The sequence below is a fragment of the Glossina fuscipes genome, unplaced genomic scaffold, assembly GCF_014805625.2.
Source record: "Glossina fuscipes isolate IAEA_lab_2018 unplaced genomic scaffold, Yale_Gfus_2 2, whole genome shotgun sequence".
Taxonomy (NCBI): Eukaryota; Metazoa; Arthropoda; class Insecta; order Diptera; family Glossinidae; genus Glossina; species Glossina fuscipes.
Genome location: NW_023998416.1, coordinates 23,853,767 through 23,873,410, shown reverse-complemented (window position 1 = coordinate 23,873,410; position 19,644 = coordinate 23,853,767). Strand labels below are relative to the sequence as shown.

General features: G+C 32.6%; 1 protein-coding gene across 5 annotated transcripts in view; it reads left to right on the top strand.

Annotated features, from left to right (window-relative positions):
• The window catches only part of LOC119633112 (synaptotagmin 1), a 46,810-nt gene extending 32,589 nt beyond the window's left edge, over positions 1 to 14,221 (top strand). For 2 of the 5 annotated variants that reach the window (XM_038026362.1, XM_038026363.1), the window contains exons 7-9: positions 913 to 1,021; positions 6,126 to 6,259; positions 13,945 to 14,221. In XM_038026362.1, the coding sequence (XP_037882290.1) occupies positions 913 to 1,021; positions 6,126 to 6,259; positions 13,945 to 14,151 (450 nt within the window). In that variant the 3' untranslated portion in view covers positions 14,152 to 14,221. Of the gene's footprint in view, positions 1 to 906; positions 1,022 to 6,125; positions 6,260 to 13,944 lie in introns of all 5 variants that reach the window. The other 3 variants (XM_038026359.1, XM_038026361.1, XM_038026360.1) reach the window with 2 other exon arrangements.
• The last annotated feature ends 5,423 nt before the right edge of the window (positions 14,222 to 19,644 follow it).

Below are 19,644 nucleotides of genomic sequence, written 5' to 3'. Positions count from 1 at the left end.
TACAAGTAAGTAGGGTTGTAGGGAATAATTGGCTGAGCAGGGGAGCCGATGTTTTCCTCGAAGCAGGGAAATGAGGCGATTATAAGTGAATGCATTTCGGGGCGATAAAAAGGGAAGTAAGGCAGACAGTTGGTGGGAAAACGATGTATAGAGGAACGAACGAACAAATATATAGAGACGAACAGGCGAACGAAAAGACGAATAAAAGACCGAGCTGAAAGGCCGATAACCAAACAGACAAGCAGAGAAATGGTGAAGAACAGAAAATAATGCTCCTCGGCAGACAGATCGGCAAAAGAAAAAATGTAGAGGTACCGAGGCAACCGTAAGAAAGGCAATTAACAGTAAGACCATAGAACGGGCAAATATACGACGCGATGCGTAAAGAGACATATATATATATATATATATATATATATATATACATTGCAACTCAAAACCTTATACTATATAATATTCGCGCTATGTATAAATAATTATTAGATGTGCAAAATTGGTCAATGCATTTTAATATCCCGTTTAAGGCAGGAATTGAAATTTTTTTTAGGAATTTTTAAAGACCCTTCAAATACTTGATGTAGCACTTCATCTTTTAAATGTTAAGAGATGTTAAAAAATATACTAACAAATAACTATCTCTATGTGTCATTTCTGTGTTTATTGAAAGCAAAAAAAAAAAAAAAATAAAAATTATTTAATATTGTATGTAGTTACATAAAATTCTCGATATAAAAAGACAGTTTTTATCAATTTTATACATTTCCTTTCTTATTCTTCCCTTTTCTTCTATCTACGTCTATGTCTCTTTTTATTTCTTTTCTTTTTTTTTTTTTTCTCTTCTCATTTCCCTCTCTCTCTCTCTCTCCCTCTGTTCTTTTCTGTTTCTTTTTTGTTTCCAAACTTTAGGAAAAGCTGGGCGATATATGCTTCTCTTTGCGTTATGTGCCGACTGCAGGCAAACTAACTGTCGTTATCTTGGAAGCTAAAAATCTCAAAAAAATGGACGTCGGTGGATTGTCTGGTAATAGATTTGGAAACCAAATTATTATTGTTGTAAAAAGCAAAAAACGATTAAAAGAATATTTTTTTATATATTTAAAAACCAAAGCATTGTTTCGTTTCTATTACTCTTTCGTTTGCTACACGTATATTATTATTATTATTAATGTTAACTTGTGTGTTATTTACAATTATATAGAATTTAACAAAACAATTTTTAATTATAAACAAATATGAATTATATTAAATTTTTAGGTTAAAAAAAGAAAAAAAAAAAAGTGAAACTTAAGAGTGATGACTTACTTTACAACCGAGTGATCACTCAGCTATGCTTGTACAAAAACATTTTTTTATAAATTTAATTTGAAAAGTACAAAAAATTTCCCTTTAAAGTCCATTTTAATTAAAAAAAAAAAATAAATAAAAAAAACTTTTCATTTTATTTCTAATAGCAGCTTATATTATTAACCTCATTATATCGCGCCCCCGTAAGATATGATATTTTTATTAGGCAACACTCTGTTAAATTTTTGTTTAGTTTAAGTATAAATAAACGCTTGAATTTAAGTTAATTCCCTTTTTTTAGAGTTTTTGTTGCACGTTATTCATAAATAATTCTTTTTAACGTACCCTTATTATAAATCCTTTAAGATTTTTTCCACGGGGTGTTGCCTTTAAAAATATCTCTTTTAATACCTATAAGATCTTCTAGGCTTTTACAAACAAAAACCTCGTAAGAAATTGTTCAGCTTACAGTAATTTTCTTATAATTTCGTTAAAGTAAAAACAAAAGAAAATTAAAATACGTGAAAATTTCTTAATTTATTGTTTTTGCATTTAAAAAACGATAATCCTTTGATTCGGCTTCAGTCGAATCTTTTACAACCTGTCGCCTACAGAGTTATTTACAACGAATAAAAATGCTATGGTGATGGGTGCTATGCACCACCACCGCACAATTACGCATATTGCTACTTTTCAAAATGCAACTTTATGTGATAAGCGTCCCAATAAATGATTCAAATTCGGACAATGGGGTTCGTCCTTAGGTCAAAATAGGTTATTTTACTAAACTTCATGAAAATATCTCCGCCTTCAAATTGCACACAAACAAGACGGACAGACAAGCTTACATCTTAAAAGATGGGTCTATTTTAACGCCTTCCTGGTGTTGCATACATCTGCATAAACTTAATAGACCCTTCCATCACAACTGGTGTACTATATATAAGCAAATAGTCCACACCCTATCTTGAAATTGTGGTATCGCTCTTAATGGCTTAATGATCATTCTAAGCGTTTATATTTTGGCCAAGAGATCTAACTTTATTCAAACGGATGCAAAAACCTTACCGTATGAACGAAAATCTCATAAATTACTTATATAAAGAAACCACTTTTTTCGGATATACGAGTTGCTAGGCGCTGCACTATTGTTCTCAATTCAATTCATTGTTCAGTGGAAGCTGCTGTCCCATCTATAATAAAAGTTTGTGATTTCCTAACTACCGCAATGCTCGAGAAGAGCTCTTGAGTATAAATTCTCTACGCAGCTGCCTTCTAATTGCAACTTCGAAGGCCCTTGTTAAATGTTTGCACACAAAGTATTTGCAAATAAAAGTAAAGTTGGCTTGGCAGTCAAGTTATCAACTTAAAAACTCATTTCTGAATACGACGACTTAGTGACGTCATACGATTTGCTGTTGATTTGGAGACTGCGCAAATAAAGCTGCTCATGTAGATTTCTTTACTCTTTTTTTTTTTTTTTTTGTAGAACTTGCACATGAGCGACCTATTGAAGACAAATTTTGAATTTCGAGCTCTAAGAAAGTGCTTTTTATATTTAAATATGTTGAATGACTTTTGATTATATAAAAAAGGTTTATAAACAACAGTTTGAGGACAAGGCTTGAGAGGTTTTTTCTCAATTGTTATCAAGCTAAATTTTACACAAGTGCATAATGATTCTTTTGTCGTATTTTCTAAGACCGTTTGTCAATTTTCAGTAAGTTGTTTAATTAGGTGGGACTTTTATGAATTATCAGCGAAAAAGTTGCCCAAAAGCTCGCCTTTGAGTGTAACTTAAGACCATCAAGGAAGTTTCGCAGCACGCGAAACGGTTAATGTATCAAAGCTTCACCGCAGAGGCTCTTCACTTTTCCGACAGGTCGTCAAAAGTATGTGTGATTTGATGTTGTCACGATTGAAGGGTTATTTCATTCTGAATTGCTTGCTGCACTCTAGTTAATTACTCAGCTAACCGTTTAATCAGAGTCTAAAACCTCATACTACACACTACACACACTGTACACTCTTCTGTGGTGGTTCACCTTGGGCTGACATTTTTCTTCTCAGAATACTTCAATGCTTTTACGTTGCAGTAGCGTTTCGTTAATACAAACTCGGGATATGAAATACTTTCTGAAAAGTTGTTGTAGCGTACAAATATCGCACTTCTGCTTGTACCCAGAAAAAGGTTAACGATATTTGATTTCTTGGTAATGTCATGCCATCATTGCCCCGACCTTTTCTCACTTTTCTTTTTTCAAGAATAAAGCGAGCCATAACCTATGTAAGCTGTAGGAATGTCAGCCAACTTATTAACGATGTCGAGAAGTCTTCGAAAAATAACATATCTTGTAGTCCTCCTAGGGTTCAAATGAATCCCGCCATCTTCGTAGGTTCCGAGCGCCGTAGGCCCTTCGAAGTTGTGAGTTGTTCGCCAAACACGTGGTATCTGATCCTGAAGAAACCGCGCATTCGCACAGGATATGATGGGACCTGGTCTCCTCGTAAAGTCAGCATGAATCGGCGTTCGAGATGCCCATATATGTTTTAGGTGGTGCATGAGGAAGTTCTAACTCGTATAAAATTCACGTACGACACGTATGTTCCTTCTTCATGATTCACGTATGCTGTGCCAGAAGATTTATTTTTTAGCTTGCCGTTGTCCTGCCCTCTGCTTCAAGGAATATGCTGATTTTTTCTGTTCCCATTGCGATACCGGCCTCTTAATATGGCTTCTTGGCAAGCCACAGAAAGATTCCGTATCGATATTAGTCCTATGTGCTTCCCTGTTAGGTACACAGTCAGCCCTTTCTTTGTCTTCGATACCAGAACGTTCCGATATTAGGTGCGCCTCGTTACGCTTACCTAATTCATTCAGAAATTAGAAATTATTCTTTACCTTTTAGTGTTCTCTTGCTTTCGTAAACATTCTGATGCACAAGTAGAGTTGGCATAGACCTTTGCTAGAAATATTGACGGTGCATATTCCTACGGATTTGGCCTTTCAAAATCTCGGCCCATATATACCAGCCCAGGTTTCACCACTTTCCAGCTTTGGACTGTCAGAATTCCATTTTTGCGCTGTTATTCCAGGTCCGCCCTTGGATAAGGCATTCAAATGTAGATACATTAATTGAGTTAACCGATGTTGTGTCATTTTACATTTGATTTGAGTAGCTTTGCATTACTACAGAGAACACTTTTCAGTCATACTCAGCAATTTCACAACGGACTTAGTTTTTGACTACGTCAAGGCAATCTTTGAAAATTTAATATAAATCTTAGATATTATTTTAAACCAACAGACCACAGCTGTTTATGACATTTGAAAAGACATCTTTTATGTCCATCCCAGATCTTTCAGCACCTTCGGCAATCTTTGCGCTATCTCGCCCCTGCGAATTTTTTATGGCTTGTTTAAGCTTCCATCACATCTATTAGAAAAATATCAAGCTGTCAAGTACAACTTGAATATATTAAACAATGAAATGTATTCAGTTCCTAAGAAGGACTGCTAAATGGGCAATTCTTCGTATCCTTTGTGTGAAACGCACTTTCCATGCAACTCTCAAAAGTCAAAGACGAAGTGGTATTCACATTTAACGTGAGACTTTAATTCAACCCGAATATGAAAGAGAATTGTAATTCTACTTGCCTACTTATCCGCCTGAGTGGCCGAGTAGGCAAGAGTCTCGACTATCAACTCAATGGTCGTGGGTTCAAATCTCAAGTGCGGTAGAGTTTTTAATAAAGCCGAAAGCCTTAGATGCTAGTGCTTTAAGACTTAGACTTTTAGTCTTAGAATTTATTCTCTGGCTAAGTTTATAATAATAATAATAATACTTGCCTACTTAAAAGAAAATGAGTAGTGTGGACGTACTAGATATTTGTCAAGTTTCTATTGCCCATTTTACAGAGTTCTCTATGTTCGACCGGTTGAAAATTTTTTCATCCCGTCAGATGTTTTAAACGTCACGTCATCAAGACGGACGCTTAAAAAAGCATACGTTAAATATATATCAAAATTCACCACACACAACAATTCTGGTCGACTTCATGACTGACGTGTGCACTAAGTAAATTTTATAAATCACTTTCAGCATACGGATTAAATGGAAAATTGTATTTATTAGAGGGAACTCAATTTTTGCAAACAACTTACCGTGCCCTTCAGCTAGCCCGTACAACAAGATTCTAATCAAGCAGCTCTAATCTGTTTCTGAATCTCACTGCGAAAAATTTTAACCTTTTTGTTCTCGGACATGCCATAGGTCGATCTTATATATCTTATATATCTTGATTGGCATTCAAGTTGCTAACTAACCTTAGGTATTAAAATTTTTCAGAGTTCGTCAGTGTAATGAATTCGTTCACCACAAATTTTATGTACATTGTGATAGATTAATTTGGGCCTAAGATGAACAGTTTAAGAATAGTGTTGGTCATCCATCAGAAAGTGATTGAAAATGATAGACTGATATATTATGAAATGTAAAATATCTTATGCGAAACTTTATGTACATACTCTCGGGCGATAGGTGAAACAAACCTATATTCGTATATTGATATATGATTAAATAAAATAACTTTTGTTCTGTTCAATACCTTATTTAAAAGTTGTAATTAGTGAATTTTATTATAAAACCTTCTCAAAAATTATAATCCAATATTTATAAAATATGTTTAATGTTTGTTTTATGTGAGCAGCCAAAGAAAAAAATTTTTAAAATTTCCAAAATTAATTTTCTTGTGTGTTACCGTCTGTTCTGTTCGTTCGTAAATCTTTCTTTTCAATATTCGTTTTTTCTTTTCAATTTTTTTTTCATTCTATTTTATAGATCCGTATGTGAAAATTGCAATCATGCAAAATGGAAAACGTTTGAAAAAGAAGAAGACAAGTATCAAAAAATGCACCCTCAACCCTTACTATAATGAGTCGTTCTCATTTGAAGTACCATTTGAACAAATACAAGTATGCGAGAATGTATTTTACTATCCTATTAAAAAGCAAAAAAAAAAAAAAAAACAAAGAATATAAAAAATTAAAATAAAAAAATAATAAGAAACAAAAGCAATCAAAAAATCACAACAAAGTTACACAGACAGATACTAAGCAAACCAGCCCGTAATCTCTCTTACTCTCTATCTCTCAAACTGTTACTTAACTGTTACTGTTACTTTACTGAGCCAATTAAAAAAAAAAAAAAAAAAAGAATTATACGAGCAATCTATGTGTGTGTGTTTGAAGTATTGTCTTCCCATCCCACCCATAAGCTTAACGAAGCTTTTAAAGTTAAGATCACCAGTCGTTCAAAATTTTTTAATATCTACCCGACCTTTCAGAATTTTTATTATCTACCCACACATATATATATATATATATATATTAATCTATATATATATATATATAAATATATATTAATATTTTTTATCGATAACAACCTTTTAATTTTGTTAATTAATATGTTTTCAATGATTGATATTAAGTAAACGTTTAAAAGCGAACTTCCGTTTACAAGTTTTTATTTATTTACATTTCATTAGAATGATATGTCATCACTTATAAACCTGCAATTAAATAATACTCCTATTGTATATAATTAAATTTATAAATTTTACCCAACAAAAGTGACGACACATCATCACTTGACTTAATGATACCCTTTAGATGCAGATAACGCTTACATGATTATCATTGCAACTGATCATTATTCTACTGTATTGCAGTAACACCCGTGCCCACTTTTTAGTCGCCGAGTCCTTAATGCACTTTTATAGCGTTTAACGAATTAATTCTTATCTTTGTTTAAAGTCTTTCGCAAGCCTTACTCGCGAATAGACGGTATAATCTATTTTTATAATAAATAAAGCCATTGTCCGGATACTCTAAGAGGCATTGCAAGCTCGTCTCTTGATTGCTGGAAATAGGTTTTGGCTCTGAAAAATTCTGTCCGCATTTACTTACTATGACAATTTTGCTACAGCGACCTACCTATAATAGCATTGCCACTTGCCATGCCTCAAAACGCTATCAACATGATGACTTGTGCTAGTCAGATGGTAATTAGATTCGTCCCAGATGGTCAAAGAAAGATACGATTTTCTCAGTGTTTTCTCCTTTTTAACCTTTTTGTCATGGAGAATAGTTTGAGAATGCCTATTCAAAATTTCCTTTTTTGTAGGCCGCTTAGGTAATCCTGAAAACAATCCTAGTCAATTACCGTGCTTCCGATTTTTTGTAGGCGGACCAAGCCCCAATATTAGAAATGCGGCAATTAGCGCACTAAATCCTTTTAGAAGGTTGTGTGCTCTTAACTTGATTTTTTGTGAATGAAGTCAGCCCGCGATATCCCCTTAGGTAATGAATCTGATACGAACGACAAAGGCTTATCCAGTACACGCTGAAATTTACTGAGGGCTCTGTTTGGAAAAACTTATGAAAGGTCGCCTTGAATGCGGCTGCGATACATATTTAAATTAGCTCTTCTACCTTTCGCAATATTAATGAAACGAAAGGTCTCCTAAAGGGATCCTAAATTGAACTAAAATATTTTCTCATTTCGACTCCATATCACCTTTAGTTGGGCGATTCCTCTCGAACGTGCGACTTTCTACATTACCAAACAAAACAGCCTTGAACTTAGCATGGCATCCTTTATGATCTTTCTGTTCCTGCCCGTCGTATGTTCTCCCTGTTTCGAGAGAATCACTCGCTTAATCTTCGAGTTTCAATAGGACGTTGAAAGTGCTCTTATTGGGCTGACGAGTATAATTTATATTTTTCCCATTATTCTCATCCTAATTTATAGTTGATAGTATAGCTGCCTCATAAATATTTCGCGATGAACCACGCTCGGACAAAGTCTTTGGTTGCAATAAATGCTTATTAAACCACTAACCAGATTTTAAGATATAAATCGTATCAAACAACAAGCATTAGGCATCGATTTCGCCTACACTTACTGGTAGATTATGCTGAAGGAATTTGGAGAAGAAAAGCGTGTTCCTATGCCTTTTGAGATTACACTCAAACTTTATCATAATCGACATCCTAACTTTTATCTCTCTATATTGCTCTTTCGCAAATGCCTCCTCATTAACGTAATAGAACTTTGTTTGCAGCAATTGTGACATACGGAAGAATAGTTTACAGCCACATATTTTTCAAATCTTAGTAGTCTTACTAGCTATGGCTAATTGAATGTACGCCTTATACTATAGGTTATATAGGAATCCGGTCTTTCTGATGCACATAACTCACTTACACGCCAAAAAGCTTCGCTTCATCTTTGCTGATGACCGTGAAAGTATTTTGCAAGATCACAATTTCTAATGTATCTAAGATCTATGTATTATCAGACGTTGATCTGAAAGAGCTGAATGACTTTAGGTCACAACATAAAAACACAAAGATACACAGACAGAACAGATACCACCAAAGACCTTGTATGAAGCAACTCAAGCCCTCTAAGCTTTGCTTTTTTATAAAATATTTGTAAAAACTCTTTAAAACTTAGACAAATTACGTTAATTCATTTTAAAATAAATTTCAAGACAATTCATCTCCCTTCAAGACTTCTAAACTACATAGACTTCTTAAGCTTCGTCGTTGCGTGCGGGCGTTATTTGTATCTAAAAGCAATTTAGCGATTTTAGTTTTTTTTTTTTTTTTTGAAAAATATTATTAAAAAGTCATGTAAAAAATTTATATATTTATATAAATATAAAAAATTTTTTTGTTTAATTGTAGTTAAATTAATGTGCGCTTTTTTAAAAACAAACAAAATTGTTATTAATTCAAGAAAAAAAAAAAGAAGTAACCTTAACAATTGGCAAAATTGAATAGTTATGTGTGCCGCCACCAAAAACCACTCGCCCAACCACCTATCACTTAAACTATGAGTTATGAAATAATCCTTCCCCTGTTTTCGTTTACGTAATACTTGAATATGAAAAGCAACAATCAGCCAATCTCTTGTTTTGTAGTAAACAACACTACCACACTTTAGTTAAATTAAAACTCTAAAATAATTATAAAAACAAAGCCAACAATTGCCACTCTAACAACAACAATAACAATTCAAACAATAACGCTTCAATGCAACACTAAGCATACACTGAAAGAAATGCAAAAAAAGAAAAAAAAAAAGATAAGAAAAGGAGAATAACAATCACTCGCTGAAACACTCGTTTTCTTAGTTTTGAAGTTATTTTTAGAGAAGTTTACAAACAAACAAACACAAAAAAAAATTAACTTCAGAAATAACTTAACGAGTTTAGGGACAGTGAACAGCAAACTATGAAATATTAGTTTGATTTTTTCAAAAAAAAGAAAAAAACTTTTCCAAAGCAAAACTCCAACTACTATACAATTATGTTCACTGTGAAGATTTCTTGAAATATGAGAAAAAAAAAAAAAAGAAAAAAACAAATAAAATCTTTTTTTAATAAAAAGATATCGGGTTCGTTATTTTGACACTGTCTTCTGATTTGATACAAAGCCACAACAACAACAATCAACCACAAAACGAGCAACACATAAAAGACTTGTAAGCATGTAATAAATGAAAATAAAAGAAAAATGTAATGAAAGGTGAGTGTGTTCAGGACACACCCATCCATCCATCCAACCCCAGGTATCCACGTTGAATTATGGTGATTTTGAGAGTATTGTAACGAAATTACAAATAAATTTCAATCTAAGCCCTAGCGTTTTTTATGAGTATACTACAAATAGAGCTACTAACACTACTACTGCCCCCCTCAGAAAAAAAAATAAAAAATAAAACAATATCCACAACAAAAACAAATATATTTACTTAGACATGGGATTGAATATTATACATTTTCGTTTACCAGTATTTAATGAGCAGTATTCTTTTTTCACTTCTAAAAAACAAAAATTGCAAAAAAAAAAAAAAAAAAAAAAAAAATGAGAGAAAATTCTCAACACTTTTCTTATATGAAAAATATTTCAAAACGAAAAAGAACATTGTTCATGTAAGAAATTAACAAAACTTCGAACAGTTACCTCATACACAACATTATCACATTTATTACCCAATTTGAGGAAATCAATCAACAAGTAAATCTCAACAAAATACATTTGATAAAACTAACAAAAAAAAAAAAAAAAAAACATATGTAAACTGCTTACCCTTACTTAACACTACCACCTACCACCACCACCACCACCACCACAACCGCCTTTACCTCTACCCAGCTTAGTTGAAAAATTTTCTACACGACAAAACCCCCCAACCCCCAAAAAAAAACCCATGCATGCCTTGTATAATATACAAATAAATATAGCGAAAATCACCGCCACCCCACTAAAATCACGGCATAAAAAATCACAGAAGAAGCCTTACGCACCATTCTTAGGACATTTATATGCAATCACCGAAAATCAAAATCACCATTCAGTCTTTTCGTTTTTGAACAATGGCTGTTTATCTAAAAAGGCTACCACCTAGAGTAGAGCGTTCTAATGGCTTTTTAGTTTTTGGTTTTTTTTTTTTTTTTTTTTTTTGTGTTATTATTTTTATATATATCTTTTTTTTTTAATATTAATATCCTTAGAGAAAAAAATGAATGTTGTGTGAAATATTTTTATTTTTCAGCTTATATAACAATGACTTAAGTCATAGTGTATACAATGAGAATTATTAGTCAAAAAGTTTTTTATTCGTTTTAATCGGAGCGATATTAAAACGGTAAAAGCTTTGAATAGGTAAATATATATAACAAGGAAATACATTATATTTAGCTGAGAAGGCATCTTTGATACACAATGTCTTACGTGCTTTAACATTGCAGTGTAATTTTTACGGAAGTGAAAGTTGCAGCTAGCGCTGAGAGGAATATATGAGTTCAGAAGTAACTTTTATATCCGCATATCATTTTTAGATGCCACAGACAAATAGTCAAACAAATCAAGCGACGTGCATTACTTATCAAATGCACAAATCGGTCATGACCGGGTTTGTTACGAAAGAAACTCTTATTTCGCCAACATTTTGCCCCCAGGGTATCTACCCAAGCAAATACCTTTGATGTATCGCCGTAAGAAAACACTACAAACGCGCTAAATTATCGATTGAGTTTTGGGCTAATCATAGCAGCAACGTCTAATACAAAAAGTGTTCCCGTATTTCGTTTTAATGCTTCTCATGTTTCCCGGATGAGTGTTGCAATAGGAAACCAATTTTTGCCATGTTGAAAAATCGTGCTTTAGCAATTCTTTCCCACACTGAGGACACTGCGGACAACGCAACCAATTTATGCCTCAGTGATTGCTCCAGTGTCCAGATTGTTGTATCCCTCGCCCGAATGAAAGCTATACTGCCCGTTTAATCATTATAATCAAGTTCGGTTTATTTACAATGAAAACGTCAAGAGAGAAAACTATCTTTTACGAAATATAAATGAAAGTACAATGCAACTTTATTCCATCGCGGGAGCCTAGTGGCTAGCAATCAAAGAATAGACCAAAACCTGCGAGTTATATTTCTTCTAATATCCTATCATCTGTGATTATCGATTAATATGGACGGTCTCTTAAAAATATATCCCTAAGTCGACTACTCGGCGGGCACTTTCAAAGGGATGATGAACGTTTAATGGTATTGTTCAGATGATGCTTCAATCTAGACGGATGGAGAATGCTCACTCAACTTCCCCTATACATCCCTATTCGAAATCAAACTGGCTTTGCTAATCAGTTAACTGATCAAACTCAAAGCATGTCAGCTGACGTCCCCATTCTAGTTCAGTCCTTAGTTATATTATATACAAAATCCGTATAATGCTCACAAGAGAATAACAACCTACTTACTATAAAAGGATGAACAGATAACGAAAAATACATTAACTATGGTAAATACTTAGAAATAACTCGTAACTGCGCATAGGAGCAAAACAAGTCCAGCTACTTTGGTCCTTGCAATACATAAATTGAAAAATTCCGATGAAACTCTGGTTGATTCGTCGATTTAGTAAATTTTATATAGTTTTTTCACTGTAGCTTTTTGCTGTTCTCCCATAGACGAAAATTAAGGATATAATGTAGCTGAACCCTAATGACGAAAGAATTTTGTGTTATTTGAGAATGTTTTGCTTACTTTACGCAGGCGGGGGGGATTATTAGGGGTAAACACTTAACTCTTTCTTCGACACTTCAAGTACTTCTATCCAATGGACGGTATTGCGTGTGGCCACGAGCGATAACATTTTTTATACTACCACCAAAGGATACTTTGCGATAAGGGACAACAATGTCTTTTATTGACGTTAAAATTTATCCTGTATGCTCGACAGCATTCTAACTGAAAGGTCTCTTGCAATAAGATTTTGATTAAGAAACGAAAAAAGGAGTGACGAAAGCTGCTACCATCGACCAATGGATGAAGAGTGCATTTTATCAAGCACGGCATGACCTGCACACTAGGAGGAGCGAGCGCAAAAGAAAAAAGCTCTGCGGGATCTTTTTATTTTAGGAAAACTCTTTGAAAATAAACTCGTGTCGATTGCAACTCTAATCAGACGTTTATGTACGAAGTTCGATGTAAATCGAGGCAAACTGATACGGCCACCAAATGCACTCAACTTGAGGACAAGAGGAGCGTGTCATATTCTGTCGAATGCCTTGGTGATATTTAACATAATGACCTTATGTACGCCAAAGAGAGGAACGGTTCGGTTCCAATTTTATGTCATTGGTGAACCGATTTTGCGATGTGTACAACTCTCTAAAGATCTTTACCTCAAGTCGACAATTTTTCACCACACCTACAACAAGAGGAGGGAGAAGATCACACTCATTTTCTAAACTGACTTACGCTTGTCAGTCAGTCTGTCCCTTTTGTGTTCTTTTGTTCAAGTCGTTATTTTTGGGATATTTTGATGAAATTAGGTACACTTACATGTTTTAGGCCAAGGACATATGCTTCTGAAAATGGTTCGAATCAAACCAACTTTTCGACTGCTTCCCATATAAGACCTTATTTTGAATACTTAAAAAGTTGTGTAAGCTATTTAATGCTGGGCCGTAACGCTGCAATGCCTGCATAATAAATACTTAGGCTTGCATAGAATATGTCGCGCTTACGGTGCAGCCATTAATTGAATAGATTCGACGTAAGTTGATTATAGGTTTTCCTTGTTATTAAGATGAACTAAACGACATTAAGCTCAAAAATTTGAAATTCTTTTAACAAATTTATTAATGATTCTCATTGTATACCTTTCATAAAAGTTACAAAATATATCCTGCGTATGTAAGTAAATATTTAATATTTAGTTTAAGCAAATAAATATTCACCTTTATATATATGTATAAATATATATTCATAGATACAAATTCCTATGAAATGAACTTTCCGCAGATTCCTTATCAACTAAATATAAACCAATAATCAAAATTCAAAAGTTATAGCAGAAAAGTAGAATTTTTCTATAATAATTCACTCTAAAAACATAAAAATCCCGCAAACATGAGAAATCCCTTTCTTCTAAATCAATAACAAATATAAAGAATATTTAGTATAAACATGTTCTGAAAGGAACTAAATGACAAAAAAAATCTTGTTCAAATTAAATTTTTTAAAGAATAACCTATTAATTAATTATATTTATTTATTAATATTTTTCAACAAGAAAATCTGCTTGGTTGTTACCGTGGTGGATTATGATCGTATCGGTACTTCTGAACCCATTGGACGCTGTATATTAGGATGTATGGGCACCGGTACTGAATTAAGACATTGGTCGGATATGTTGGCCTCTCCTCGGCGACCTATTGCTCAATGGCATACTCTTAAAGATCCCGAAGAAACCGATGAAATCTTAAAGAACATGAAATAAATGAAGGAAGGATTGAAAGAAAATTCAAACAGACAAGTAACATAAAGAAAGTAAAAAATGAGAAAGCAAAAAAAAAAAAAAACAAAAAAATTGATTGATATTTTGAAACATTTAAATATATTAATTAATTTAATAATGAAAAGAATATAAGCATATAAAGTGAAGGTAAGTGAATTAATTAAAAAAAAAATAAAAAAAAAATAAAAAAAAACATTAATATTGCAAAATTGCATTATTAATAAAATTTCAAATTGTAGTTAATAAGAATGAATATCAATCAATTGATGGAGTGTCACAAAATGGATATGAAATCGAATCTCTCTCCTCATCAAACATCTCTCTTATCACGAGTTTCCGGACGAGCCGCAGTACCAACATTTTGAAGTTTTAATCGATTACGTGCATATTATATCATAAACACACATTCATATGCATATATATAGATGAACATACGAACGTACGAACATACTTATATATAATTATATATAAATAAAATTAGATTTAATTCTATACGCGCATATATACATATATATACATACATGTGTTAATCATTGCAAAAGAAAAAAAAAAAAAAAAAAGTATAAAAAGCCATAAAAAGAACGAAACGCTGACGAAGTTAAAATTTAACTAAGCCACGAGTGTAAAACAATTATAATTCATTTTCACTCTGTCGCGATGATTCAATCTATCATGAATGTAAGAGCAAGTTAAGAGATTTATAAACCAATCAGTCTAATCATGATACATGAAATCGCAAACATATTGAAAACAAAGGAGAAACTACTAAAATCGTATACAAATTTGTATTACTTTGTAGGATAATCGCAATGAAAGTGATATCTAAAACATCTGTAAACGTTTTCAAGCATATACATGCGCTTAGGAATCTTAAATCATTCATTTTATTACTTTCCGCTTTGTTACGCCCTAAATGGAAAGAAAATTTACGTCTCTGTCAAAATATCAAGAAATATAAATTCCAAGCTCTATTCGGCTTTCAGAATTCTTAAAATAACGCTAATTTTGAGTTGAGAAGCAACTGGTTTTCCGTTTGAGTCTCACAATATTGCTTAGCAAATCACTAATATTGCAGTTTATAGCTGAAAAAAAGGAATCAGTGTATATTAGTTGACCACTACCACTAACACTTCGTAAGGGTCATAAACTTATACTTATCATTAATACAATGATTCCATGCAGTATTAGTATGCTACAGTCCAATATTTAATTTCGTAGCAGTGATAAGTAGTTCAACTTCTCTTTGCACCAAGCACAAGTATATACGAACACTGGCAAATATTGGCCTTACAGCAAGTCATAGATATTTTCGATATTAAATGGTGATCTATTACAGCAGGCGTGCCAACGATCATTTTCATTGTGTTTCATGTTTCTCCATATAGTTTCAACTAATTTGGCCGTATGTTGCAGCAAGTCACACTTATCTTTGTATTTGTTCTATAGATCGTAACTAAAATAGCAAAGAAGAAACACGAAGGAATAGAGTTGTGAACAGGTAGAATGACGTATGGAGGGATCAACGAACGAATAGAACGACGTGCGGACAAACCAGCGAATGGACAGACGGACGAGCCGATCGATAGACAAAAGAAGAGGAGAACGGACGAAAAAACCAGAGAGACCAAAGGACGTATGGGCAAATTGACCAGCGTTGAGAAAAACCAACGGAGGGACAAAACGACGAGAGCACAGCCCAACCTGCGGGCAGGCAGACAAGTAAACAATTGATTGGACAGATGGACACCTGGATCAATGATGTATATGGAAAAGAGGAAGGCAAGCTCTGGGTCAGAGTTGACCCTGCGAATACATAAACGACCAATAGACGGACGGACAAGAGAACGACAGAAAGAACGGCACAAACGAGGAAGTAGCCGACAGAAGAGGAACAGACATGGAGAGCGCAAACAGGTTAGCTTTAAAATCATAACCAAACATATGTGTGCTTCACAAATTCCTGATGGATATTTCTGAAGATTGCAAACGATTTAACAAAACCCGTACATCGCCCTTTCCTTCTAATCTGAGATTAAAATTCAAGTTCTGTTTATAAAAATTACACGCGACTTTTATTATATAAAGTATTGCATGAGAGATATCATTTTGAGTGCGTTTATCCTTTCATTACATTAATATTAGAAATAAAAAAAATTTTTAAATTAATTTTGAAAAATAAAATTTAAAAAAAACAAAATTTCAATGGACAATATATTTTATAAGAACTTAATTTAAAAAAAAAATGGTCTTCTTTATTATATAAATGATTTAAATTTCTGTTAACGAGAAAAAAAAAACAAACAAAACAAAAAAATCAGAATCTTCGCTCTACAATCCACCAACGCCCTCTATTGTAACACAAAACACTTATTATTATTATGAAAGTTATACATATATATATATAGGTATACATATATGTATATATATATATATATAAATATATGCATATATACATACACAAGAAAATTGTTAAAAAATCTTTAAAAACAAAAACTCTAATATATTTGACAGCAATTTAGTTAAAACTTAAATACAATATTTTTCGTTTTAGTTTTTGTAAAAGAAAACATGTAATACTTAGCTATATATATATATGTATATGTATATATATATATATATACATAAATATTTAATTATATATAATTTGTAATTTTTACAAATTTAAACATAAAAGTTGATTGTTATAACAAAGAAAAACAAAAAGACACGTTTATATACAGATATTATTTATATATTAACTAAGAAAGCCTATTAACCTCCTATCCTTTTCAAAAAAAAAAAAAAAAAAAAGAGAAAAAAAAAGAAGGAAAGAAAGAAAAAAAAAACACGTTTTAAACTGCAGTGAGCTACTGTTTTATGTAAATTATTGAAATAAATGAAAAAATTCTAAAAATAAAAAAAAAATTTAAAATTCTGTTCTATAGATAATGAGGATTATTGAAGAATGTCTGCCATATATATCTGTATGTATTTTCTGGTCATTTCTTTTCGCAAGGCGCGCATTTAAAAAAAATTTTAAAAAATCAAAAGTTAAGTCTAAAATTTGTTTGGGATTTTCCTCTATATGCAGAAATAGTTATTTTAATTGAATTGAATTAAATGTAGAAATAATTTTGAAATATTTGAAATTTCCTTCTTATCATACGAATTTTCAAGTATGTGGAGTGCAATGATCTAGGACAAGAGAAATAAACATCCCATTCTGAGATTCAGAGAAAATCATATACCGAAGTAAAGAAGCTAAAAGGTTTCACTCGGCTTCAAGCACCTTCCATCACGTCGAATCAACTTGAAGTGCTGGAATAAAGTGCTGCAAGATTTCGACCCTTATTTTTCCACTTTAAATTTGCATTTTGCGAGAGTTTCCTTTTTTTGTTTTTTCTTTTCACATTCCAGCCTAAATGAATATGGATATAGACCGTTGTAAGCATTTCCCTGCTTAGTCTTCATCTCGGCTAAGGCGATGGTTATTTAATCCGAAACCTATGAAACCAAAAAAATGAAAAACTTTTGAAGCCGAGAACTTCGCCCAGAACGGTTGGTCATAAGACAATCAATCAATCTAATATTTTACGACATTATGTCCAGAATATAGTTTGTTAAAGCGAATAAGAAGAGAAATATTAGACTGCCTGTCTTATCCTTTTCATTCGCTTTGAGAAGTTATAATATGGAGACAGCATCGCAAGATCTAAAACCAAACGGACTTTTCGAAGAAATCAAACCGTACGCTTTCTCTGTGATGTTCTGATCTCTCTATGAATTATTTTTACAGTAATGTTTATTCGTCTGAGTGACTCGACTAACTACTCAATTGTCGTGGATTTAAATTCCAAGTGCGATAGGGCTTTCAATAAAGCCCATAGCCTTAGATGCTAGTGCTTTAAGCCTTTAAATTAAATATAATAATTAAGTGATTATTAAGTGACTTTGAAGTACACAGTTAAATTTAGTGAAAAACTTAGTCGGCAAGTTGAAACTGAACATTTCTTCATGTGACTTACAAGAGATAAGACGTACAGACCAAAGTTGGCTTATGATTTTAGAAAGGCTGATTACCTTAGCGATGCATACATATGAAGATTGGAAATGGAATAAAACCACTAATATATTTAGTTGGTAGAGGCACTCATAATAATACTTCGATCAATATTCGTATCATTTGATGGCCGAGATGCCCGAATCGAGCGAATATTAGAAATATTGTTTTCCCCAAGTTTGGACATTACTTTGAAAGCAACGAAGCCGATTTAGAATAATAAATAGTTTTCAAAACAAATAAATTAAATTGATCTGACTTTTCGCACACAGCAGTGTTCGGAATTGAAAAAAATTTTCTTTAGCTTAGGAAATAATTTAAAAATGAAAGGAAGCACATTGTAAATCACCGGACCATTACGTTTGATCACTTCCATTTGCATGTTACTTTTTCTGTTCTTCCCTCTACAATCAACTCCTTAGGCATAAGGAGTCCAATGCTACGATTCTCAAGTAAATATAAAACACGACTTAAAAGAAAGGGTTAAAGATTTCTTCTGAATTCGAAAATTTGCAAGCATAAACAATAACTTTGGGTCTTTACAAATCTGAAAACTCTCTGCGTGAAAAGTCTTTAAATGTTCATAGAATAAACTTAAGAACTATCCAAAACTTGGACTCGAATTGACTTTAGGGAAGGCGTCCGCGCAAAGCTTATTGGTATAGTGACCCTACAGATGCAAATAAAAATTATTTGTTATATACATACCTATATTACTTAGCATCCTTTGCAAGCTTGTCTTTTCTTACCAATTATTCAACATCCAAAATTTTTCCATAAGTTACAAATTGTTCGAATAACAAGCGTTTGAAATTGATATTTCAGTCTATTCTGAAATATCAGTGTTATTAAGTTAGCAAATCCGTTTTTTAAGATGCGATAAAGTGTCCATAGATGCGTGCGATGTGAAATTTTATGGAAGTAGAACATATTCGGGCCTTTTCGAGCATTCAATTTGAAGGACATTTGCAAATCTGTATTGTCCTGCCCTGCTAATAACGCATTGACGTAAAAGTCGTTCTTTTTTGTTATTTTTATCACTCCGTCTCTAGTTTCATAATCGTATAGACACACTCCGTATAAACATAGTCAAAACCGAAATACGATAGACCGTCACTTCAGGTTGTCTAAGAATGAAACTTAAATGTTCACATCCCGAAGATAAAAGCATTGAATATCTTTTATTATTAGATCCCAATAATAAAATTTTGTAAATTGATTTGATAGGCGAAGAAGAAGCACATCCATAATAAACATAAAGGAGAAGAGAGTTTGAAGTAAAAAAATTCAAATTATTTGAATACCTTTTGAGAATAAGATTTTTTTAATGGTTGTCTTTCTTCCCCTTACAAAGTAAAGAATTCCATACACCCTAAGATTGATATTTTCGTTTTAAACAAAAAGTCTAATTTCTTACTTTTAAAGTATTCTGTAAG